Source organism: Salvia hispanica, chromosome 2 (assembly GCF_023119035.1).
Source record: "Salvia hispanica cultivar TCC Black 2014 chromosome 2, UniMelb_Shisp_WGS_1.0, whole genome shotgun sequence".
Classification (NCBI taxonomy): Eukaryota; Viridiplantae; Streptophyta; class Magnoliopsida; order Lamiales; family Lamiaceae; genus Salvia; species Salvia hispanica.
In genome coordinates this window covers 33,792,697-33,819,523 of record NC_062966.1, presented here as the reverse complement: position 1 = coordinate 33,819,523, position 26,827 = coordinate 33,792,697, and the positions used below count along the sequence as shown (strand labels likewise).

Genomic DNA, 26,827 nt, shown 5'->3' with positions numbered 1-26,827 from the left:
TATGCTTTTTCACTTATAAATTCTTTAAAAACTCAAAGTAAACTCTGATCAGAAATTAAGTTATCAAATAAACTATATACTGCTGAGCTCCAAGACAGAAATGTGAATTACAAAATTCAAATAACAAAAAAACAAAAACTCCATATCTCGAAAAAGAAAATGATGTTCTGCAATTCAATTCCCTGCCAGAGGCAAAAGAGGACCACATTACCATTAACAGCGAAATGAAATTAAAAGCTGTGAAGATTGGATTTTCAGTTCTTTCATTTAATTTTATTTTTTATTTTATAACACAAAAATCAAGGACCATATTCTGACAGATCTTTCTTTCAGCAGTATCAGAACATTAAATATATCAACTCTATGGCATCTTTAATGATGTGTAGTAAGGTCTAATAATTTGTAATAAAGCTAACTACATCAATTTATTTCTTTAGTTCAAATTTATAAGTCGATAGAGCCTTATAGATACTTTTCTAAAAAATAATTGTTTTAGTTAAGATTATATGAATGATGCACGGTGCATTTACTTAATTATAAATATATAAATCTTAATTAAATTTAACTATGAATATGATGGATTCACTCCACATCTAAATGGACACAAATTATGGCCTTGTTTAACAAGACTTGAAGAATGAAGATGCATATGAATCAAGGCTAAATTAGAGGAAATAAAAGCATCTGCATTATGCAAAAATCAAACTGAAATAATACATTGAATTCATGGCACTAACTGTAAGCTACGTTAGATTGCATAAGCTTCAATCCATCACTGAACCATCTTCTTACCCTCTTAACACATTAATAAAGCCTTCCCCTGCAATTCGAAGCCCCACATTCACAACGGCATCCTTCTCCAGGTAACAGCTTGTATCGGAAATCATAAGTCAATTCCTCACCCAAAGCAATCTGCTCTCAAAATACAAGGAAAAAATCAATCGTGTAACATTACGCATTAAATACGGAGGATATGAGCGATTTGGAGAGTACTTACATCACGGCTGGCATAGAGACCGATATGTGCCAGCTTACTGTCCATACTTTCTATCAGAACTTGATGATTCACGAGATTGGGCGAACAGCTATCAACAATACACAATAATGAACACATTAGCAAGCAAGCCACTTGTGGAACTAAACATCATCTACTTTGCAAATACTTTGCATTTCAATGAATAGTAATTGCTCTGTGTAGTAAAGCATGTACAAAGTGATTTAAGTTGATACATCGCTTCGACAAAATCGCAAGATTCAGCATTTAGCCTTTTCTTTGAGACATTGTAGTTCAATATTTTATGCAGTCCTCATTCACGAATCAAGCAGTAAACTAGAAAAGGTCTATACAGAATATGAGGACTCCTACAAAAATTATTAAGCACATCTTCTTGCCCTCACCTGTGGTTAATGTATCGAGAAACATTTCCATAATTTGTGGCATCAATCACATAAGAGACCTGCCCTTCCATTAGTCGGCTCATGTCATTGATGCGAGCATCAATCTCATAAAAATATCCGCAACCTTCTGTACTATACCTGTTTTCCAATGACAAGGAAAGTGGAACATATATAAATCATTTCAATCATAAATAAGAAAATAAAAATGTTAGTACATGACAAACAATCCCAAAAAGATCAATGGGACAGAATTTCACACCTGCTGCGTCTCTCATTTGCTTCCTTTTCATCTATAACCTCACCAATGTACTCGCAGACAAATGAACCACAAGGAATTGCTTGCCTAGCCCTTACTGCCCAACCCTGCAGTGCAAAACACAATTTATGTTAAATATAGGGACCTTGTGACTGATAGCTTCACAGAATCAAATTATATAGATACATTATAATATCAGGAACGGGGTTGAAAGATGATTTATAATAACTTTCATGATGAGGTGTATTACACTATTTATTCTTACAGAAAACAAAAAACATTTCATGGTGTTTACCTTTCTCTCGGTTTTAAATATTTCCAACCTCACTTGCACTCCATTTTGCAAAACCCTATTCTGGCAAGCTCTGCTGCAACTGCACCTCTGATTACACTCGTAAACAAGATAACCCTCCTGATAATATGAAGAGAAAAAAATTTACATGCTATCTGAAATGTCAGTTAAGCTAACCAGTTCCATTAGCAGGCACATTAGATTCTCATTCGTCAAAGTACAACTGACTGGCATTATATCGAAAGGATATAATGTGTTGATCCATAACGATTTGATACTTACCTGTGAATCTACAACTGGATGCCATTATGATTAGGGAAAGAAAAAAAAACTTTAGAGAAATGTTGGGGCCACAATGATTGTTTTATTAGGTGACTATTATAATATCACACAGAATATAGAACCATGAACTCCATTTGATATATATGGGTGAGCGACTGAGCGCAAAAAAAGTTTAGACTAGAGTGTTTGTTAGATCTAGTCACAGCAGTTTAAACGGGTGAATTTGGGTCTGCTTGTTAGGCAAATATTGTAGCTAAGAAAAAATTATGATTCTGGACCAAGTAGTCTGATGCAAACCTTATAACAACAGTAAATGCTTCACCAAAGTCCAAACCTCCAGAATAATTATATTTGATAGGCAAGTTTGCTAGTATTATACTAAATTCATAATTAACATTGTTCCCAAAACAATTACCCTTCTGCAAGTATGAAGAAAAATGCCAGAATATCTAAGATCAATTTATGCATGAAAGTTTAAGAGTTCTAGGAAGAAAATGCTATGTACCTCCAATATGATGCGACCTCTCTCATCATATGGAAACCTTCCGTGCATAGGCTTTCCGTAGATATCTTTTGCATCTTCATAATCATTGTCAAAAAGATACACGTGATCGCATGTTTCAGAAGAACATGTTGAATGAGCACAAGCACACCCCAATTGCAAACTCTGTGCATCAAGAAATATGAGAAGTTATATAATTCGTTAGATTCAGTTAAGCCATTATTATGCTTCATTGGCCACAATCAAAATGCTAAATGAAATACTCCAATCTAGACAGCTTCTCATGTGAAGTATAATCAGAAATCATGGCAACAAGTAGGGTAAGAATATTGAAATTTGGATACTAGACAATCTCTGAGCTGTTATCAACATTGTGTTTCCCACAATCAAGTATTTGTAATTATGAACCATCCCCCCTATTTGGTCCAAAACAAACAAGTGACCAATGTTTATAGAACAACAAATGCATATCATAAATAGAAGATAAATAATTAAGAATTTCTGAATTGTCTTTCAGAGGATGCGACCATATGTAACTTTCAGGACTACTGAAAAACGGAAGAAAATTTTCTTTTACTTGGAAGACGAGAACTAATATGCTAGCAAGTCATACAACGACATCAAATTTAACAAGAATAATACATCAGGAAATTTAAGTAAGATACCTCTGATTCAAGAACAAGGGATTCATCAAGCAATGGCTTTCTAACGTAAGTAAAGCTTTCCCAAGGAAAGGAGTACTCTGTACTTTGCCCATCAGGTCCCTCGGCATTCAAAATATTTTCGTCCACCACACAAGCTATCGGCATGGGTTCTTGTCCAAAACTTATGTCATCACATAAAATAACATTTTTCTCAGAAAGATCCATGGAAAAGTGCTGGGAATCAATAACACAATGGCATTCATCCAATGTCCATTCTGAACTCAAAAGGTTAGGTACGGGAGAACATCTAGTCTTGAAAGAATTGTCTGATGATGGCACCAGCGGAGACAAAAACAGAAACTTAACACTTTGCAAGCACCCTTTAGAACAAATAAAATCATCTCGGTGCCATTCAACTATAATGTTATGATCGCTGCATAGTTTGGCAGCTTTAAGGTACAGCCTTTCAGGCAGGACTCCATACTTTTCCTCTAATGAAGCTTGCAAACTAACCTTACAACAAGCTGAGCTGGCAATTGACAGAATTTCTGAATTATTGGGCCGCAGTTTTGTCTTTTTTATTTCAGAAATTAGTAACTTAGCAACAGCTGAGCACTGAGAATCTGCCAATCTACCAAGAGTAGCAGCATCCGGTACAGAAGGTTGCACCATGATCTCAGTTGGGACAATAGAACTCGATGCCTGGATACGCTTCTTCAAATTTTGCACACTCCTATTCCTAATTTTATATGATGCTGAAGTCAAAGCCTTTTTAAATCCAGGACGAGTCAGTCTGCCTGATTTCAGCTTCTGGGCATAAAATTGAATACCCTTCTTTTTCAAACGGGGACCGCTGGAGGTTTGCTCTCCCATATGAGCAGCTTGATGATGGCGACCAAGATCAGGTAACAAATCAAATTTCAAGCCACAAAACCTGCAAATGAATCTCCGGTTAACCGACTGATTGTCAAACTTTGCATGTTCTACGGAACCCAACATGTTTCCCTCTATTTTGTGCAATGAACTGGTATCTTGCTGTTGAGCAGTACTAGACAAACGTAAATTGGAGGAATGAACTGAGAGCACATGCGACCATAACTCATCTGGATTCCCAAAATGACTGCCACATGGAATACACTGCAAAAGCATGCACTGCTCCACAAACTGCACATGATGCCTCTCTTGCACATGAGTTTCCAAAATCTTTCTGTTAGTAAAAGAATCCAGGCAAATTGCACACACGTAGCCCCTAAATAGCCATTGAGCTTCTTTCTTGTGGCTCTCGATCCAGTGCTTTCCAAGTGCTTGGTCATCAGAAAGAGTCTCTGAGCATATTTTGCACTTAATCACAGTTTCTTCACAACTATCTTTAAGCATCTGCACCTGAACCGGCACCAAATCTTCAACGGTTGATGAAACTTGCAAGCTTTGACCATCTCCAAAATCCCATAGCTTCTTTAACCTCTCCTTTTCACTGAAGACCAATTTCATTAAAAATTCCCCTACTCTGGTATCTTTCGAAGCTTCAGCAATAGCCCACTGAAACTGTACTTCCTTAGGTACTGGATTTCTCAAAGATAATATGCTTTTTAAAAGCCTGTAGAAAAGTTCACATGCATGGTGTAATTGCAATTTTCGCTCCCTTGACTGACAATTTTTCAGAAGCTCCATGAACACCTCCTTGGAAACTATCCTACTCTTTCCATTTCTTGCCCGTTTAAGCCAGCTTGGTATATGTTGATCGCAGTAGAGGGAGTGCCTTTTGGGACTCTCGAGACAGGGTTCACCAACCTGGGGCCATGAACCTATGCATTGCAATGTTTCATCACTAGGCGAGTTTTGTTGAGGCTGCTCGGTCTTCTCACTGACACTGCTTTCTTGAGGGTGGTCTTTTCCCCTATCCAACAACAGTGGGTCTAGATGGGCAGGATTTGCATCTTCTCTGGAAAGAACCAATTTAGTAGGACCTGTACCCTCTGGATACATAAGATTTTCTTCAAATTTTCTTTTAAGTTTATTAACAGGAGATGAAATGTTTTTTCCATCATGCGGCCTGTGTTTCTTGCAGAATGAAGAACCAATTAGAGCTCTGTGCTTGCATTTAGTTCCGAGCACCGTGGTACCTCCACACATTGGTGAGTCGGTGGGAGGTGTTGCTTCGGTTTTAGCAGAACTGCCAATGAAACGAGAGGAAAGATGCACACAACAGTATACATCTCCCTCACTGGCATACCTCACACATTGTCTTCCTTTAGCTTCAATGAATGCCATGCATTGTCGATTATGATTTCCTGATTCTGAGAACTTAGTAACAACACTGGAAGGAGTCAGGTCCACCTCTGTAGTAGTCTTAGTAACAGCCACATTTCCAGCCTCAACTACTATATCGTTCCAACTATTAGCTGCACAACTAGTAGATCCTGCTAGGTCAGCAACCTCAACGGGACTGTTTCTTTTTAAAGCTTCAGCTTCCAGCAATGCCGAATTCATGTACCCATTAAAAAAGGAGGCATCAGTCTCAACAGGAACAGGTTGATGTGTACCAGACGTACCAGACACATGCGTATCAGCACGACGAACCTCAAGCTTGGGCCTTTTCTTAGGCGTCTGAAGTTCCATGGTCAATGGGCTATCACTAACAGGTTCCAAAGCCACGTCTGTAGATATAGGATGTGAAACTGAAAACCATTTCATAACCTCGGATTTCCAGCTCTTCCAGTCAGATCCCCCATCCAACTGTGCTGCTTCACTTGATAGTAAATTTACTTCATTCCATAAGATGGAGTCGGACAATTCCTGACAAACATCGAGATATAAAAAAAATATATATTTGAAATTGCAGAAAAGGATTGCATCCTCGGGCATTAATAAATAAATCCATATGAAATGTCAGCTTAGTTATCTAAATTCAAAGTAATCCTAATATTAGGTAGCAAACCATGACTTAATTCTCCAACTGTGACATATTGAAACAATTTTTACAGAAAAGGAGAACTTCCTAAGAAAATACTAGCAAAATATGTGCAGCATATGAGCTCTCAAGTAGCCAATTCTATTACACCTAAACTTCTAGATCTTAAGAAAGCTCAGTACATTACCATCCCAAGTCTGGAAAGTATCGATATTGAGTAAAATATAGAAATTTCACAAGATCAAGTGGAAAACAATGCAAGCAAGCAGCTGTTTCGATGGGAAGTATACCATCATGGCAGAAAGGAAACGACCTAATCCAAGTAGGAAATTAGAAACTTACAGTTTGGAAATATTGGGTTAGTTTCAAAAAATTTACCACAACACCGTAAATAAATTGCTTTCTCATATCAAACAAGCATACTTCAGTCCAAAAGAAGTCAGAACCAAAGGATTATTAAAGCTTTATAAGCACCTCTTTTAGCATTTCTATGCATTCTGCACTATTTGCATCATGACATCGTTGTTTCCAAGACTCCAAAGACTTGAGTAGCCAATCTGAAGTTATGCAACGCGTCAGTATCATCTGAAAATTTAAAAACTAGTGTTAAATATTGACAAAAAAGAACCAGGTAAACTTGCTTGGAATAAATTACAGCATCTCAGATTCTCAAAAATATTAATCAGCATTCCAGATCAAGCTTTGGTTCATTTGACTATCAAGTCAAACTATGGTTAACAGGAAAGTACTAGAAGAGATAAAAGAGAGACTACTGAGAGCGTAAGAACTAATAAAAGGAAGGGATGAGGAAGAGAGAGGAAGACCCCAAAGACAATAGCAGCAGAGCAACAACAACAACTACCCTCAAGGTAGGGTTTGTAATAGAAAATTCAAATTTTCATAGATTTTAAAAGCACCACCCTTCAAATCAAATGATCCAGAAACAGCAAACAAAAGATAAACTAGCTCCTCAGACGCTAGATATGGACTTCGATACAGAGATAGCGTTGATAGATCAATTCATATGGAAAATACAATTCCCCCCTAACACACTAAAAAATAGTGAGATGTGTCATAGACCTGAACTTAGATCATAGCCAATGGAAGATAAATATGTAGATCAAGACGCAGGAAGGTAAAATTATATTATTATTATAATTATAATTATAATAATAATTATAATAATAATAATAATAATAATAATAATAATAAATGAGAATGACGAATGGTTGTTCAAAAGATCGTATACTAAAACATCAAAAATGGAGGGAAATTTTACATTCTGAAGTTTCAAAAGCTTCTTTCCAAGGTCTGAATAATCTTTACAGTGTGAGGCCTCCATGGCAAAATCCTTCAAGACCATCACATTACGAGCACTCTCTATCAAAGCCTATATTGCCATGAGAACATATTAGTAATACGTAAACAAAAGTCAACAGTGGAACTGACGTCAGTTCATAGTTATAAGATACGCTTGCATCTAAATGGCAATGTATGTCATGGAAATATAAAAACCACGAATACATGACAGTGTTGGCTCAAAACTTAAAACCAAACCTCGCGATTTAATTGGTCAAGAATATTTAGCATCCCCACAGCCAACTTCTGCATGATAAAACGACGCGCAAGTGTCAAATCTTTAACCATTTTTATACCAACTTGGTGCGTCTTGTAAGCAATGGGATGGGGAAATTCGTCGATAGGACGAACTAGTTGTACATCTGCCCAAGAATAATTTCTGGTGTGAGGAAAGAATATCACAAGATATTGTTTCCTGTCGTGAGTTGGCTTTGCTTTTAAAGTTGATAATGGCCAGTCAGCCCTTGCACATCTAATCCCTGACTGCCACTGTCCTCTCCACTATAAGAGGATATAAACAGAATAATCAGTATTCATGAGTTGAAAAGATTATCTCTCTAGTCACTCCCACTCACATAATTATCTTATCAGTCAAACAATACTGGCACCAAAAAAAACCAAGAATTTAAAAAAGAATAAGAAGAAACATTTACCTTTACCCAAACTGCTTGGGGCTCATCTAGGCCTTTGATTTCCAAATGAGGTGAACCCTCCTGGTGGTTACTTGACACTCCGCCTCCAATTGTATTCGAGATTTGGTGAGAGTTTTCTAATATATGGCAAGGTTCAGCAAAATCATCTGTTTTTTCAAAGTTGTTGTCTTCAGAATCATGGGAGTAACATGAGAGAGTTTGACCATCAAGATCATAATCAAAGTATGTATCATCGTTAGAGCCACCATTTAAAGTAGGGAAACCCTCGACTGTAAACTGACCTCCATCTTCTCTTACTTCATGAGATTCTCCAACAGTAAGAGTTAAGTCATCAAATTTGAGATCTGTTCTAACATAATCTGAACCTTGATGGCAGCCAGATTTTCCATCATCCTTAAAAGCTGTTTCTTGTTCAGGTTTAGGGCAATCTGACTCTCCAACGTGAGGAGCACAAGGAAGCACTTCCATAATTGAACACTAAAATAAAGTCCTGCCGCTATTGTGCATCATAATCTTCAAAAATGAGCCTGCCCCTCCACAACACAGAGTAAAATTGGAAGTGGCAATAAGCAGTAGGTTAGCTTAACATAAGACACAGCACCTGAGAAAATGAAATATGTAATCAGCCAAAAGAATGCAATTTTAGTAGTTCTATGCTGATGTTAGACTATTTATACCAGGTTTGACTACATAGCATCTAATAATGCTATTTCAATAGTTTTAAAGCATCACTTTCACCATAGCTGAATGGAGTCTAAAACTTTTACAGCACTCATATACATTTAACCAATAAAGCAGACCCCATGATGAAAGTTATAACCTGAAAATCTATACAGCTCCTGCTGGCTTTCAAAACTCAATCCATTCTTATAGCATTAATTAATTATCATTCAGAATTCTAGTTTCTAAGAGCATTCCTGATACTACTTTTGCCATCAATATGTTTTTGCTTAATTTTTTTTTCAGAACACAAATTTGTGGTTGATTTGTAATGAGGGTTGAGTTGGTAATCCAGAACAGCCTGCCCAATGCCCACACAGAAGGAAAATCTAGGATTATCAGGAATGTTTACAATGATTAGTTCAGATTGAATTTAATTGTTATTTGCGAAGAGGGATTAGCACAAAAAAATATGTTTTGGCTAAATTTTTCTTTCATAGCACAAAATGTTAAGTTTTTTACTTGATCAAATCACCAATCACTAACTTATAACTACAGAACTCTATCCTCATAATATTTATAACAAAACCTCAGGACAATTTCTCGAAACTCATCTTCTAGAATAACATTAAACAGCATCTTTTTTAGTCTGCCTTGTTCTCTGAGTAATTTGAAGCTCTTTAAGGGTGAAACACAGAATTCCTATGAAGTCAGACCAAAATCCAATGAAAAATAAAATAAATTAGTTTTTAAAAATCAAAAAGTTATATTCCAGATCCATGATCAACAATTTTTTTCGTAGTTATATATAAAGCTGCCTCATTCGTTAGGAAGTAATAAAACAAATATCATAATTATCAGAAAGATCTTCAATCGGTGAGAAAACTTGTGTAGCAACACTTATTGTCAATATGCCTAGATAACTGAAACCAGAACTAACTCCATTCAGAAATAGCTTAAAACTAGATTGAAATTCAATGTGGAGATACACTTGCCAAAGATGTCACTGAGCCATTACTAGCGCTACTGCATCTCATTACAATCAAAGATAAACCAACACATCCACATATATGCACGCGCATGTAGCTCGCCTATTCCCGTTGCACCCTTTGAAGCCGGATGCAGACGTAGAAACAGAGAATAAAAAAACAAAATTAATTAATTTTACAACCTGAATCTGTAAAATTGATAGCAAGATAATTCCTCAATATGTTGCCTGCTAAACTTAAAATAATCGTTCTTTTATAAGTTCAATTTGGAGAAATGCATGCAAAGTTGCAAACTGTAGAATGAATGACGACAATTCCTGGTAAAATAAAATAATTATCAATTCATAGTTTCATACCCAATTAGTACTCCCCAGTTCCCCAAAACTGGAAACCAGCCCACAAATTTAAAACCCTAAATCACTCATGAGTCAAAGCAATAGTGAAACTCTCAAAACTGTCCAACTTCAAATTCAGAAAAAAGGAGTAAACTTTATATAATAAAATTGGGTAAATTAAATAAAGGGAGAGAGAGAGAGTATCGACAACCCAAAAATACGAGACACTGAATTTACAATCAATGGCACACGAAATCTCTACAAGAAAACAATTCAATTAAGCAAGAAACTAACACAATTAACCAAGCCACAAATTTTAATTAACCAATCAACAAAGTAATACGACTGATATTTTCCTAAATTGGGTAATTAAAAAGAGAACAGTATAGCTAGGTCATGGCTGGTGCTATGCCAATATTGCCATGAAACATGTTACACATAATAGATAGATAGATACACATCTATGTATGTATACCAATATAAACAAATTACAGAGGGCAGCAGAAAAAAAAGAATTGTAGGTAATGTACCTCTAAGAACTGTGGATCACCAAATAATCGAAATTGGGGGTAAAAATTTTCAATTGTTTGTGTCAATTTGACTATGAATTGGAATTGTTTTAATAAAAACTGCTAAAGATGTAGATGGCATGAGTGACCAGATTTTTATTTGGCTGGGGAATATGAAACGGGGTGTATGTATAGGTATATGTATGTGTGTAACAGGTCCAATTGAGAAAAAAAGAACTAGATATATTAAAAAGATTGAAGTGAGTGTGGGGATGAAGATTAGAGACGAGAAATTTGGTTTGGTAGGGCAAAATTGAAATTAAATGCAGAGAAAGGGGGAGCTATTCCACCTATTTTTTATTTTATTTTTTCTAGGGAAAAGCACACTGGGACTTGTAACGTGGTGTGGGGGTATTTTTGGTATTCTGTTCTTCTTCTCGGGGTGCTTTCGCCAATTTCGAGTATCAACTTGCATGTTGACCTCAATGATTAAAATTGTTTTTTATTCCAAAAATTGATAACGCTTTAAATACTTTCTCCGCTCTAAAAGAATAAATAATTAAAATATTATTTTGTTCAGCAAGAATTTTGATACTATAAAATTGATAAAGTAAAAGAAAAGTAGAAAGAATAAATAATTAAAATATTATTAGCGGATAATATGTGACACTTTGTTAGAGATAAAGAAGTTTTAAAATTAGAATATGCATAATTTTGTGAGACTGACTAAAAAATAGTGCATATTCTAGTGGGACGGAGGAATACTATTCATTTGATAAATAATTAACTTATAAATTGTCTAAATTTAAGAGAAATCACCCTAGATCTTAATTTATACTCCCTCGGTCCATAATTAATTAGCATAAATTCGACTTGGATTTTGAAAAATACGTATCAATTATAAGTTTGTGAAACAAGTGATATAATCATTGTCGCTTATTTGGAGAATGACGAGGAATTTGCAAGGACAAGTTGAAATATTTTATTTGATTTGATGCATAAATGGTTTTTTAAGTTGTTGTGTTTTTTTTTTTTTTTTTTGCTTTTTTAATTAATTAGAATAAGTAGATGGAAAGTTATTAACCATATTAATCGGCTTTGATATTCTTTCCTTCCACTAATTAGAATTTCCTTTTAGTTCATTTTCCTTGTTTAATTACTTTAAGTTTAATGTTTCGTTTTATGTTTAGGATTTTATTTGTTTATATAATGATATCATTTGTATATTAAAAATTATACTACTCCCTTTGAAGATTAAAAATATTTGACTTTTATATCTCTTAGATTTTTAATTCACTGAGACTTTTTATCAGACTTATTAAACAACTTATACAATCGGTTGTGGCATCATTCATTTTATCCCATGACATATTAGACAGTTCTTCCACCCCGTTTTGGTGTCATTCATCCATCCACTACATTTTTCCACCGTGTTTTTCGCAAAATCATCATTCTTCAGTCCAACGATGAGGATTATGTCATTTGGTGTTTTTTTTTCTTTTGGCAAATTTTTTATATCAGGTGATATACTCCGTCTCATCGTTTGATTGAAGAATAACAAAGATTCTTCGAAGAACATGGTGGAAAATGAAATGGGTGGAAATGTATATTTTTGTTCAACCATGAACAAAACTATAATTGACAGAAGTAAAAAAATATAAAAATGTCAATAACTTTGCATCTACTTGTTCTAATTAATTAGAAAAACACCTAAATATTAAATTAACTTGAGTAATATCGATATCAAATGTCTCCTTAAATTTTTAAAACATTTTACTCATTCCATTTCTTTCAACTTGTTTCAATTTTAATCGGAATTTCACTATAAATATTAAGTAGAGACATGATTAAGGTGTATGTTGATCTGGATTCTGGAATAGTATTTTGCTCTAGAAAACAAATTCCAAACAAAATTGAAAATATATTCATAAAATTGATAACTTGAAAGTTCAAAGATCGACGGTCGATAAAATTGTCAAAGGCTGTGATTTACTAATTGATAAATTTTAGAAATAAAACTAACTTCAAATTGGAAATTTGAGAGGTAAAATTTGTTGCTTAAAAAAGTGGTGGCCATATTTAATTTTGTTAATAAACACATAATTCAATCAAAATAAAATACAACATCATTTCAAATTTTACACAATATCATTCTTATTGCAAAAGCAATACTCCCTCTGTTCCAATACAAACGAGACACTTATTTTACACACTCGTTTTAAAAAATATATAGAAATTATTTAAAGTGAAAAAAGGAAAAACAAGAAAAAATAATATAAAAAATACTATTTTATTCCAAAACGAGTGCAAAAATAAACGCTTCGCTTATTTTGGGACGAGAGAATATCATTTTCCTTCTTCAAAGTATCATTATCATTAAAGAACAACAACATTTACCTTTCATTATAGTATCATTTTTCTATAAAACATTATTTCATCTAAAGCAAAATAAATTATTTAATTTGGACACAATATCATTATTGTTGAATATCAACGCCATTTTCCCTCTATTTTGCTACAAATTATACAAGAGCAAAACATAATTCATTTTAAATTTGATTTATTTTTCTCAAAATACTCGTATCATTTTATTAAAAAACATAGTGGAGTAAATATTTTCAGCAAAAATCATTGGGGGCCCAAAAATGTTAAAATACGAAGCCGTGTGATATTTTAATTTTGAAAAATTTGAAACGGAAAATAGTTAAACCGCGCGACGTCACCGGCGACCCCACTCCCAATCCGCCCAGTGTTGCCTCCCGCCTCCAGGTTTTTTCAGTTTTGACAGCTTATTGTTAAATTTATTCTGGATTCGAGATAGTTGGGGTGGTTCGGTGGGGTTTGCATCCAGATTTTACTTTCGTTGAGCAATCACTATCTCAATTATTGTATATATACATGTGAACCGAAGCTATTTCTCTTTGCAAATCGGCTATTCGGTACGGGTCCAAATGCTGTTTGGTGATGATTTGGTTTAGCCGAAACCAAACCGATGACCATGTTTATTATCATCTGTTCTATTTTCTTCCATGTAATATTTCCGATCTCAATTGATGATGCACTTTCTTTATGGAAGTTCAATTCTATATATCATGTTCACACTGCAATTTTCTTAAGCACATAGGACCATTTGTAGTGTTCAGACTGCAATTTAGCGACAAATATGCCAGAATAAATCCAGAGTTCTGACTGGAGTTTAGGGCTTTTGAGGACCCCTTTTAGCCATTCTTCTTGTGTTTTACATTATAAAAAGGACTATCTTTAATTTGGAACAGAATATGTGTGTCGTAATGTTCTGATGGATATTCTCGGTCTCCATTTTGCATTTGTTTCTTGGTTAGGGTACTTGTATGGATGTAACAATGTTGGGTATGTTTGATTTTTTGCAGAGATGGGTATTGAAGGGTTTAGCACTAGTAAATGGCCCGGGCTGCTTAGACAACAGAATACCAAGAGGTAGTCTGTTTATTTAGTGCCATAATTTGTTTGCTTTAATGTCCTTTTCCTCCAGTGCATAGTAGTAGTATATAACAATGATCAATAGTAACTGGTATAAGAATGCGCCATATTATTGTTTGATTGTAATTTCTTGTGTATGTTTATTGAAAAAGTTTAGGATCAAAGTACAAGATCTGTGTGAAAATTTGCATAAAGATCCAAGTGTCTACTATCCCATGTTCAAATTTGTAACCCATTGTCGGTGTACTGGGAAAATTTAGTTTTTCTGTTTCTACTTTGATATTGTCCTTTTTAGTTTTTGAAGAAAAATGCTGTTTAGTTTCTTTTACAAGGGCAAGATGTACCGAGCAAGTGAATTTGTCATTTTACATGTAAAATTATAAGCTCTTCTTTTTACCTTTCATACAGAGGCAGCTTCTCAGATAACAAGCGATGTGGCGAAGGAAAGCTGGTTCAATCCGCAGAAGCAGCTTCCAGACGAAATTCGGTAAGACACCTCATCATGGCCATATACTCTTGTGGTTGATGTAGTAGTTCTTATGTTTAATCTGGTCAGATCAGGGATCTACTCGGTGCTTGTTCTTTGAGTACGTATTCCCACTTGTGAGGATTTAGTAAGGAAAGAGGGGAAACCCAAATTGAATTTTGAATACAGTAGCCAATGCCCACAGGTAATGTTATTTGGTGTTAGTTATGCACTAAAATATGATGAGTGTTTGTATCAAATTCTCTTGTTGTTGACTCTAAAAGAATCTACTGCATATACACTTCTTTCATTTAAACTAAGGGCCTAAGGGGATCTTTATTTGATTGTGTTTTTTTGTAGATGACTAATTTTCCATGCTGGTCTCAGTCTTGAAGATTTTTAACTGCTCACTCATATTACCGTGTGATCATCTCACAGGTATTATTGCAAGATTGGTGGCTGATCAAAGCAGGGCCAGATACCCATGGCAAACGATTAGGCATTGGAGGTTCCACTTTGGAAGGGTAAAGCTCAGTTTCTTGCTAGTTCATTGTACACAATTTACTTGATAAAGAAATCTGAGAATATTTAGATATATAAAGAGTTCAAATTAACTCTTAAGAGATTCTCAGGGCATGCCTCTCACTGTAAGAATGAAATTGTGGTGTGTGAATGTTGATCATTGATTGTATTTTGAATTAGCTTTTTAACTTCTAGGGAACTAAGGTCGTCTTCTTTGGGCTGAAGAATTTTGTATCCTGCTCTTAAAATTAATCAAGTTTCTAATTCTATAATCAGATCTGTTGTTGTTCTGGGCTGAAAAGTGTCGCCTTTTCTTGCTTTGGGATGAAGCATTGGTCATCATAATTATAAAAAAACTAATCAAGTTTCTCTGTTTGAAGTAAGTTCTGTCTCCATTGGGAATTGAATTTCTGGAATGTATTTGAGTTTTTATTTTCAAGTTATTGTAAGTGGTTCCAAAATCCAGCTAGAGGATTGATGAATAGCTTGAACAAATTATATAGATATATCCAAATTAATCTAATGCAGTTGATACTGAGTTTTGAATGCCTGACATTTTAATATAAACCTACCATATGTGGCTATTATTTAATCATGGTATGATGGAGCTGGAAGCCTAATGTTGTATGGGTAATGCAAAAGGCTCTGAAAGGCTATTTACCACTTTGTGTAAGGATGTGAAACCATTTCAGCAGGGGTTGCTAACCAACATCTAAATTATTTATGAAACCTTAATATGGAAATCATCTAAGAATGCCAATCTGGAGGATTTATTATTCGTGAAGTAATTACAAAGATAAATGCGGATATATCTTGAGCCTTCCTCCTTGCCTCTTCAGTAAGTATTGCATTAATTCACATACATTTTGGTTTGTTGGTCTCAATAATGCAGAAACCGAGGAATACGGTGTTTCTCCTCTGCACCTATAGTCAAGAGACATGATGCTGTTACTCTTGAGACGGATGATGGCATAGCCCTAATGGTCCATGGATGTCTCAATAGGTCTCGCACACTTGAAAATGGCTTCTCTCAGGAGGTATTTAATATAAGCCCTGCGAATCCTTTTATTTCGCAGACTATGGCATCCTCACGCACCTCTCCACTGATAATTTTCGTATTTTCTATGTTATCCTACTTTTTTCAGATTTGTGATCATTTTCTGATTGGGTTTCCTTATTACTGGGAAGAGTTTGCTGCCCTGTCTGATAGTGAAGACTCAGTCTATTCTTGTGCTTCACCCTCTGATGCAAACAAGACTCCAGACCGAGTTGTCCGTGGAAGCAATTTGATGAGTGAGAATACTAATGATGCTATATTGACTGAAGCATCAAGTGCAAAGCAGCAAAAAACTGGTGTGCAGATACAGAGCATGGATTCTGCTGGTGGTCCGTTAACAAGAAGTAAAGCTCGATTAATGGCAACTAAGAAGAGCAGGAACAAGTGACTCGAACAACAAGTGGGTTTTGGGGAATGAGTGCATAGTGATAGTAAACAGGTCAGACTTCCAAGCTGAATCCACACAAAGTAACTAGGAATGTTCAAATATATGACCGAAGCATGCTAGGTCTTCTAACAGTTGTCCACTTATGCGTCTGGCCTTGAGATTGCAGCAGCTCCTTACAGCGTTATGGCTGCTAATTCAGTAATTTGTAAAGAAATGTAGTTCACGGTGTTTATATATGAGATGCTAAAAACGGTGTTCCTCTCTCATCGAAGAAGTTGTACAAACTTAAATCCTTGTTGTTTTCCTGCTGATGAAATGAAATCTGATCAATATTCTCACAACCTTCACCTGCGAAATAGTAAAAAATGTACTAATGTTTTATACTACTAGTATATGTTATCTGTTTTGACTGATTTGTGGGTGTTAATGATATAGACAGAAATTCTTGTTAATGCTAGTCCAGTGAAGTTGTGTTGGAAGAAAGAGATGCCTTTATGCATCCTCATATGATTGTCGAAATCCCTTTGGAAACTTGCACTTTTTCTTGTCTTCTTCCTTGGGATTCTACACCTTTTCCATTCCTCATCTCTCTCCATCCCACCTTTACAGTTTTAACATTACCTATATATTACTAATATATTTCTATTATTGAAAAATATTCAACAGAATCACATTAAGGAGTTGGATTTGTATGGCCAATATTTCCCTTGTCACTCATTTCATCAGATTTATAAACTAAAGCATGCGCCCTTCTGCAAAGCTGATAATAGTTACATCACAATCGCTTTCTACTTTACCAACAAAATCACAACAAAACACACACACACAAACACAACATTAACATATCACACTGGAAATACAAGCACAAATCAATGAGCTTTCTTCTGTGTTGTCATGAAAAAAGCATCTTATTAGCAACACATTGAGATTTGTGTTTTGGATTCTTGATACTTCTGCTAAATGCACTTGATTCATTGTTCTTGTTGCTGGGAATCAAATCCTGACCCTCCATTTCCAATTACTCATTTAAACAACTCTGGAAATGTTTATTTAATCACACATTATGATAAAAATCATGGAGGTTTATCTATCTCAGTAGCAAGGATTCCTGAGTTGCAGATTTGTTTAATAATATTACAGCTCAACTATTGATGTAAAGCATGTCTGTCAGTTTAATGAGAAAAAAGGGCCTCACTTACTCCCAAATCACACATTTTATGGTAAAACTATTTAACTTATTTGGTCATGTTTGACATTGTAACCAAATTATAGTATTAAAAAGAGCCATTTCCAATTTGTGTAAAGTTTCATGTAAAGATAAAACAGAAGTTTCTTGGTAATGTGTGACAGGTTCTGTTTTTAGTTTTATTTTTTTTGTGAGTGAAATTTAAGCTGTCACTATATGCCAAAACGGCCATTCTATTTTCTACATTGATATCTATAATTTGTATTGTCACATGGCAAAGACAAGTTGAAATTAATAATCTACTTTATTTTTTGTTAGTATTGGGTTGTTAAATTGTTAGCGTCTGATTTGAAAGTTCACTGATATAATTATTAGGCAATAAGCTTATTCTGGGTATTAACGTTAAACATGGGGCATATAATATGGAATTTATGTTTGAAGCAACATAGTATGTAAGCTTTCAATTAAAAAGGACAAAATAAATAACCTCAGTGTTCTTTTAAGATGTAAAAAATTCACGTGTTTAATGAATAGGGTAGAAATCTCATTTATCGTAATAAAAACTCATTAATCATATCATTAGGATATTTTTAGGAGAAATTGTAACTCATAATTGTTGGGAGGGTTGATTACTACTACTAATTAAGCATGAGTTTTTTTCTGAATCAATTTAAATGATTTAATATTTTGCATATTTACCTCATTTAATAAATCAGAAAAGAGATAAAGTTTTTCAAATTATTTATCTCCAAATGTAGAAAAAGATTAAATTTTTCATTGAATATCTACGCAATTATTTAAAATCGAATTGAATATATCATAAATCTTTTTAATGGTATCTTTAAAGTATAATAACCAATTTAGAAAGGACATAATATATTTAATATTAAAACTAATTGTTTTAAATAAAATCGATCCGATTTGATTTAAAAATTAAATAAAGTCTAAACAATTTAACACTCAGTAACTATTCTATTAATTTTATGCTAAAACTTTCTTTTGAGCTAATTGCCTTGAGCAATGCAATGTTTATCCAAATTCATAACATCAACAGACAACGCCTTTTAAAATATTACAATTGTGACATAAATTTTTAAAATTTTGCAACTACTATATCCCCAATTTCTCATCATCAAAACTCTGCCATTTCATGCCTGACAAATTTTGATAGAATGAGATTATGATTTTGTAGTTAACAAAACTAAAAAGGTGGTGAATGTGAGAGAAGTCCTGTGTTTATATATTATGGTTTCTTCTTTTCATCTACTAGCTCTCTTTCTCACTAAATTGCAATAATGCTTTGTACTTTTACAGCTTTTCCATTTTCATTTAACTTTCTTTTTTCTCTTTTTACATAAAAAAATATTATTCACAAAAATTTAGTTTTCACACGCACCAATTGAGTAATAGTGGTATCATTATTTGCAGTATCATGTATAAATATATAATGACTCACTACACGGCAAAAATGCTTTATTTTTTGTAGAGCTTTTCCATTTCCATTTCACTTTCTTTTTGCATTTCACATAAAAAAAAAATCACTGCGTATAATTCACAAAATTTATCTTTTACGTGCACCAATTAAGTTGTTTTAAATAGTAGTACTAGTTGTTTGCAATATAGTAGTATCATATAATGACAATAAATTAAATATAAACATCATATTGTTTATTATAAAACATAGTTTATTTAATTTTTTTTATCTACATTGAATAACCGTATCTTATCACTTAGTCGTTAAAGAATAGTGTTTAAGGGCATAAATAACGCACCGAGCCGGGACCGAAGTGCTGATTCTCACTTTCCCAACATTGTGAGCTCTTTCGATGTTTACTTAGAATGACGATCACCATATGTATATCTTGTTTCTATCAAATTTTGTCTAATTACTTATTACCTCACAACCTCTAATTAATATATTGCATTTTCTTCCACCATAATTGCTAAAAAACTGCAATTATTATTAGTGATTTTGGTCCCCCAACATTTAAAATTCTGACTTTGTCATGTGTTAATTGCAAACTGAACAATTAACTCCTCAAATATATATTTTGAATAAACCACACCAATTATTAAATATTTGATCGATACTTCAACTTGCAATTAAAAATTTAAATTTATTTTGTTTTCCAACTTTTTAATAATTATAATTAATATATCTTGATGGCTTACAAACCACTTATATTCTTTGACGCACAATAACCAAATACTTCGAGACACATCAAAATCTCCTCGACAATTCACAAAGTGTGTCAAAACAAAGATATAAGCACAATATCAATAATGTTTAGCCAGATTAATCTCCATTAATTAGCATTAGCAAACTCCATTAAGCATCTGTATAAGGAGCAGCTTTTAAAATAAGGAGGTGTACTTAACGACAAAAAGAGATGCCTCTAATCATCTTTTTCTTTTGTTTTTTACATCTTGGAAAAGGTCAAGACATACCCCATGCCCACCCACCCCCACCCCTATATCCTTTTTCATAATTATCTTAATTTATTTAGTAGTAGTAGTATATTATTCTATGACAAACGTTACTATCTGAGATGCTCCAAGACAATGTGGGTATCTACCGTTTTTTCACTTTCCTTAATGTGTTTTCACAAATTAAGATTAGACAAAACATAACCCCACAAAATTTCATCTCCTTTCAAGCATCCAATGTTTCCTTTTTAGCCTCAACTTTCATCCCTTTTTAGGACAACCTATTTTATCTAACCCCTTTCAATTTGTTTCTTTCGCTTTCCACATAGTACATTCCTATATACTAATATATGCACACAATTAATATTAATTAGTATATGATGTATTCATTTCTTTTGCACAAAACACACACACAGAGACATAGCCATTTCGATTTGCGTCCTAATTTGGTTTCTTGGATTGGATGAACATACATGGAGTGCCTTGACAGGCACCTCCAAAAAAATTAATATTTTTTCCTTAACATCGATTTTCATGTATGTTTAAATAGGTAACACTCCATTTGAATTTTAATAATATTCTATTCATTATTGGAGTCTTCCAAGGGATTATATGCTCTTCAAAAACGTCAATAAAATATATTGGGTCAACAAGTAGTTGCCTTTTCAAAATTAGTAACACGGACTCGTGAAGTGTGTGGAAAGTGGAATTAGAAAAAGAATTTAAATGTTAGTAATACGTATTATTCTACACACTTAATTTTTATATGAATCCAATTTTTTTAGTAAATTAAAGGTTTATTTAAAATATAAAAACATTGGGCTATATTTTGGGTCAACCTAAGTTGTGATACACAGTATTACTATTGAGTAGATTCCTTTATCTAATTGAGTATTGAAAGTCTCGAATTGCCCAAACCTTTTGCCTTCACCTTTTCTCTTTCACTTTTTTGTTGACCTCAAACTCCAAAACTTCTTCCCATTAGAATACTGGAAATGAATATTCATGTTTATTAGCAGTATTTGGAATATTTTATTCTTAATCCACCCTGGCTGTCTTGATTCATCAACACTAACACAATTAATCAGTTTTTCTCTCTCCAAGAAATGGTAAAAACAATTGTTCTATTTCAATTTTCTACTTATGTTTTCCTGTAGTTGTTGCTGTCAGCCTGTTACAGTCTGAATATACTAATATAAGGCTGCAAATTGATATAATTAAATACCCTATTAATAGGTTGAGATTAGGGGGAGATTAAAAATGTGATAATTCAGTAATTATAGAAGTATATAGTTGTCAGCAAATGACAATGTGATGGAGTGCCGGTCACCAACTCCCACTCACAACACAACGATTGGAAGGAATGTGGATTTGGAGCTTAGTTCTAATTTTTTGTCACCAAAATCTGTTCTTTTCTTATTCTATTTTATAGTAGTAGTAACAAAAATTTAATCTTTTTATTTGTGTGTTCAAATCACTACTACTATTTCAGTTCTTGGATTTCTTCTAATACTAGCAGCTATATATAGCAAAGTGCCACCTTTATTGCAGGGAGCGAGCGTCTACTTTTGTACACTTTTGTTGACATACTAGTATTAGACTTTCTTCCCTGAATTCAACAAAGGAGAATCAATCCCACACACGAAATCTCTGTCTTGCTACCACTTTTACTTCTTTTAACACCAAAAGCCATTGTTGCAGCACCAGATTTTAGGACCTTTTCTTTAGCAAAGAAGAGGCCCTCATAGTCAAAAGGGTCATTTTTTGCTTGTGGGATGTTTATCTTTTGTGTGATACTACTAAAACCTAGCATCAAATGTGCTTGAAAAACTTGTGGGTTTTGGCTGTAGCTGAGGTTTTTCAAGACCCCTTTTCGCTTGCGTTCTACACTCTAAAAAAAACTCAATCTTGACTTTGGAACAGAGCTTGTGAGTGGTAATGTCTCTTCTATACTTTCTTGGGTTATTTTTTTCCAGTTTTGTACTTTTTAAACCTGCTTGTTGAGATTAAGTTTGATTTTTGCAGAGATGGCTTTTGAAGGGTTTAGCAGTAGTAAATGGCCTGGGCTGGTTAGACATCAACGTTCCAATAGGTAACTTTCTTTTCTTGCAGTGTTTACTTCTCTGTCCTTTTTGGCTAAATTTACCTTTGAAAAGTGAAGATTTTTGCAAGGGTTTGTAGCATAGGAGGATGGAGGGCTTTAAAGCTATATGCTTTGGTGTAGCATAGTAAATATCATCGATTTCATAATGGCTTCTATCAATGTGGGTTGTATTTCTTGTCCGATACTATTCTCTTGCATATGCACTTTGGAAGAGTTGAGAAAGAAATCAGAGTGTGTGATCTTTCAGATTTTGAGTAGAGATTTTAAGATTCTGTGTTATCTGTGTGTTTCTCAATTTCATAGCTTATTTGCAAAACTGAATTTTCTGGTTGGACTCTTGTCTTTCTCTTTTAAGTTTTAGAAGATAAATGCTGTTTAGTCTTCTTTTACATGTGTGAAATATACAGCTAGCAATTTTATCACATAAAATTTTGAGCCCTCTTTTGCTTCATTTGCTACAATGGCAGCCTCCCAGATAGCAAAAGATTCGAGGAAGGTAGGCTGGTTGAATCTGCTGAGGCAGCCGCTGAAGGAAAGCTGGTAATGCACCTCATTTTGGCCACCTGTTCTAGTGAATCTGTGATGGATGGACTTTAGAGAGCTGATCGACATTCTGTGTTGTCTTGTGTCCATCTGATCTTGTTGTTCTTACAATTATTTTCAGATTGCTATCTAGTGAGTTGTATTCATGTTGATTTCTCTCCTTCCAGGATATGGATCCCTTAAATGGTTGTACCAACGACAACAAGGCATTATCATCGAATACTGAGATCCAACATTCTTTGAGGCGAGAGGTATCGGAGAATGTTGATTCATCTGAAGTTCTAATTCGAGCTAATCTCCAGCACAACTATACCCGTATCATATGAATCAGATGTTAATTTTTTGTACAGTTACTGTGGTTACATGTTAACTTCTGTTGCTGTGCAGATATTGACGCTTGAAAAGAGATTACATGACCAAGTATCTGTTCGCTGTGCTCTTGAGAGGGCGCTTGGTTATCGAGCTTCTTCACATGATATTACTAATGAAGCCACAATTCCTAAGGTTGCTGGCTTCTGTCTCTTGCCACATTGTTCTGTGTTTTATCTTCTTCCATCGTTTGCTCGATCTCCCCTGTGAGATGTACTGAAACATTTTAGATTAAAGAATTTTTCTTCTAGGTCTTACTAACGAGTTTATTTGATTTCCAGCCTGCAACAGAACTCATTAGAGAAATTTCAGTCTTGGAGCTCGAAGTAGGGCATCTCGAACAATACCTTCTTTCACTCTATAGGAAAGCATTTGATCCTCAAGTTTCGACTGTCTCTCCATTAAAGAAAGACGACGAACTCAAATCGCCCTTAACAACGCCAAGGAGAAGGCGCTTAGATTTTTCAAAGTCAGATATTACACCAGCTATTGACAATCCGACATCCTCAAATCTGAGGATGGAAGCAAACTGTCTATCTGAAGAGAAACTAGTAGACTCAGGTGTTCAACGCTCTCATTCTTCTCTATCTCAGCGCGCAGCTCTTGCAAACAGAACGTCTCCTCCATCAGATGTGTTGGGGAAAGCTGTTCGTGCATGTCATTCTCAACCATTATCCATGATGGAGGTATTGCTTTTTCCCCTGATCCGTAAAGCTATCATGTGATGATTCTCTGAGATAACATTTTTCACTAAAAAAATATCCGGAGATTACATTCTTTTTGGATTGTCAAGTTCTCATTCTTGTCCATCTCAATTGTCCCAGGACTATGGTTTTACAGTTCAACATACTTTCTGATTTCTAGTTTGAACATTCAATGATATGCCAAAACTTGTTTGTTCTTACAGTATGCGCAGAACTCTTCTTCGAATGTAATCAGCTTGGCCGAGCATCTTGGAACCCGTATTTCTGATCATATTCCAGAAACTCCGAACAGACTTTCTGAAGATATGGTCAAGTGCATGTCCAGCATCTATTGCAAGCTTGCTGATCCTCCAGCAGCAAATCACGGCCTCTCATCTCCAGCTTCGTCTTTGTCATCCACAAGTGCATTTTCTCCTAAAGATCAATGTGACTTGTGGAGTCCGGGGTTCAGAAACGATTCTTCCTTTGATGTTCGGCTGGATAACCCTTTCCACGTTGAGGGGCTTAAAGATTTTAGCGGACCTTACAGCTCGATGGTTGAAGTGAACTGTATATACAGAGATAGTAAGAAATTGGGCGATATCGAGTTTTTGTTACAAAACTTTAGGTGAGATCCGTCGATTGAATTATATAGAATTCATTCAAATGCTACTGTTGGTATAGACTTATAGTCACTGACTACACAACTTTGCAGGTCGCTTATTTCTCGATTGGAAGAGATAGACCCCAAGAAGATGACTCACGAGGAGAAGTTGGCGTTCTGGATTAATGTGCACAACGCTCTGGTGATGCATGTAAGGATGTTACATACAATGTTTCTTTGAATAAAGTTTCTCATCAATCGTTTATGACATCATGATCTGTTTTGTGAATAGGCATTTTTGGCATATGGTGTACCGCAGAATAACGTGAAGCGAATGTTTCTACTCTTGAAGGTGAAAAAACAACTAATTTCTCGGATGAGGGTGGGCCGGAAAGTACATGATCTAACTGCTTTTCTTTTAACAGGCTGCCTACAACATCGGAGGTCAAATAGTAAGTGCTGATGTCATACAAAGTTCGATCCTGGGATGCAAACTGTCTCGTCCTGGACAGGTACACGAAAGGCCGTGCTGGTGCCATCTTAACTACGCTATTAAATCAGCTGTTTTTGTTTACTCACCTTTTCTTTTTTCCTGTTTGTTTTTATCTCTATGTTTTAGTGGCTGAGGTTGCTGCTTTCTTCGAAAACAAAATTTAAAGCTGGCGATGAACGACAAGCATATGGTATAGAACGTAGCGAGCCCCTTCTGTACTTTGCACTCTCATCCGGCAGCCATTCTGATCCTGCGGTAATCATCCAGCTCTTCACTAAGATCACGATAGCTGGAAACGACTTATCATATTTGTTCACTTTTAGACTAGAGTTTCCGACTCATAAGCATGGTCCGTTGTTGTTCAGGTTCGCATTTTCACGCCCAAAAGGGTGTTTCAAGAGCTGGAAGCAGCGAAAGAGGACTATATCCGGGCAACATTTGGCATTCGCAAGGATCACAAGATCCTTCTCCCGAAGCTCGTGGAGTCCTTTGCCAAGGACTCAGGTCTACGCCAAGGAGATGTGCTGGAGATGATCCAACACTGTTTGCCAGACTCTCTGAGACGGAGCATCAAGAAATGCCAGCAGCAGGCGAAAACACGGAAAAACATCATCGAATGGGTCGCGCATAGCTTCACTTTCCGGTATCTCATTATGAAAGATCTCACCAAGTAAATATGGGATGATGACTGGTTTCAAGAGAGGGTAGTTTGTGTTTAGTTGAATGGATGGATGGATCATGTATGGTGGTTGTGAGATTCAGCTGATTTTGTATATACACTTTTGCTGCACTTTTTGTATGTGGAGAAAACATGAGAGATATTTGTGAGCTGGCAGCAAACTGACAACCAACCAACTTAACAGAACAACACTACTAACATGGACAACTAATACATATGAATATGATTCCATGGTGTCTCTATCTTCGTTGGTCGTATCAATCACCATGTTTGTATTGATTGAGTTTAGTTGGATTTATGATTCTACAAATTATGGAGTATTTGCGACAATTTTGCATGGTTAAAATTAGAGTCAATTATCACTTATGGTTTCAACTTTTCAACTTTGAAGAGGACCGCATTTAAATTACCCAAAGATATGGAAATAAAAGTCGAAATTACAAAATTAGTACTATTCGTTTGTGATTATTACTGCTACGGTCTCGTTTAGTAGGTAAGATATGCTAACTATATACTACTCCATAAGACCATTATAATTTATCTGGAATTAATATGCAAATGTAATCAATAAATGTTAGAGCCATCATGCTAAAGGGGTGTTCGGTTGCCAAGATTAAATCGCATGATTAAAGATGTATCATGTTTGGTTCATAAGATCAAACTCTATAACTTAATCTTATTTGGATAGTCTCATGATAATTAGTCACAACTTCCCCCTCCAACTAAAATAATCCCACGACTTAATCCTAGATGGATAGTCTCATGATACTTAGTCATGGCAACCGAACGCCACCTATGCTATCAATGGATGTTGAACCTAGACCACTCATCTATCTTGGATCCATCTACCATACGGGTTCATAAGTATTCAATTATTCAATTCGGATTTATTCCCAAACCGAACCCAACTGAAAAATCCAAATTTTGTGAAAAATGAAACCGAACCGAACTATCCGAAAAATCGACTCGAAAAACCAAAAATCCAAACTACAAAAACAAAACCCGAAAAATCAAAATTGCACAATATATATCCCAAATAACTGAAAAATTGAAATTT

The 26,827-nt window shown here is 34.9% G+C and overlaps 3 protein-coding genes across 6 annotated transcripts; 2 read left to right on the top strand and 1 right to left on the bottom strand.

Moving 5' to 3' along the window:
• Nucleotides 1-665: 665 nt before the first annotated feature.
• LOC125205372 (histone-lysine N-methyltransferase SUVR5-like) lies at nt 666-11,063 on the bottom strand. 2 transcript variants are annotated; one of them, XM_048104261.1, is made up of 13 exons: nt 10,812-11,063; nt 8,579-8,898; nt 8,298-8,443; nt 7,843-8,145; nt 7,565-7,675; nt 6,760-6,870; nt 3,396-6,170; nt 2,734-2,895; nt 1,950-2,066; nt 1,658-1,761; nt 1,399-1,536; nt 998-1,085; nt 666-912 (listed from the first exon to the last, which is right to left on the bottom strand). In XM_048104261.1, the coding sequence occupies exons 2-13, from the start codon at nt 8,763-8,765 to the stop codon at nt 805-807; spliced, it is 4,350 nt and encodes a 1,449-aa protein (XP_047960218.1). In that variant the 5' UTR covers nt 8,766-8,898; nt 10,812-11,063; the 3' UTR covers nt 666-804. The 2 variants fall into 2 exon arrangements, with proteins under 2 accessions (XP_047960218.1, XP_047960217.1); XM_048104260.1 differs by having other exon boundaries at nt 8,298-8,898.
• A 2,422-nt stretch (nt 11,064-13,485) lies between these two features.
• On the top strand, nt 13,486-17,023 carry LOC125204805 (kinetochore-associated protein KNL-2 homolog). 3 transcript variants are annotated; one of them, XM_048103540.1, is made up of 6 exons: nt 13,486-13,559; nt 14,180-14,246; nt 14,658-14,736; nt 15,154-15,239; nt 16,130-16,274; nt 16,383-17,023. In XM_048103540.1, the coding sequence occupies exons 2-6, from the start codon at nt 14,182-14,184 to the stop codon at nt 16,680-16,682; spliced, it is 675 nt and encodes a 224-aa protein (XP_047959497.1). In that variant the 5' UTR covers nt 13,486-13,559; nt 14,180-14,181; the 3' UTR covers nt 16,683-17,023. The 3 variants fall into 3 exon arrangements, with proteins under 3 accessions (XP_047959497.1, XP_047959496.1, XP_047959499.1); XM_048103539.1 differs by lacking the exon at nt 13,486-13,559 and adding an exon at nt 13,602-13,821; XM_048103542.1 differs by lacking the exon at nt 13,486-13,559 and adding an exon at nt 13,608-13,729.
• A 4,607-nt stretch (nt 17,024-21,630) lies between these two features.
• On the top strand, nt 21,631-25,926 carry LOC125204028. The gene is made up of 12 exons (XM_048102567.1): nt 21,631-22,230; nt 22,321-22,387; nt 22,867-22,939; nt 23,110-23,193; nt 23,330-23,446; nt 23,593-23,997; nt 24,219-24,622; nt 24,710-24,809; nt 24,891-24,950; nt 25,024-25,110; nt 25,218-25,346; nt 25,457-25,926. The coding sequence occupies exons 2-12, from the start codon at nt 22,323-22,325 to the stop codon at nt 25,763-25,765; spliced, it is 1,833 nt and encodes a 610-aa protein (XP_047958524.1). The 5' UTR covers nt 21,631-22,230; nt 22,321-22,322; the 3' UTR covers nt 25,766-25,926.
• Nucleotides 25,927-26,827: the final 901 nt, after the last annotated feature.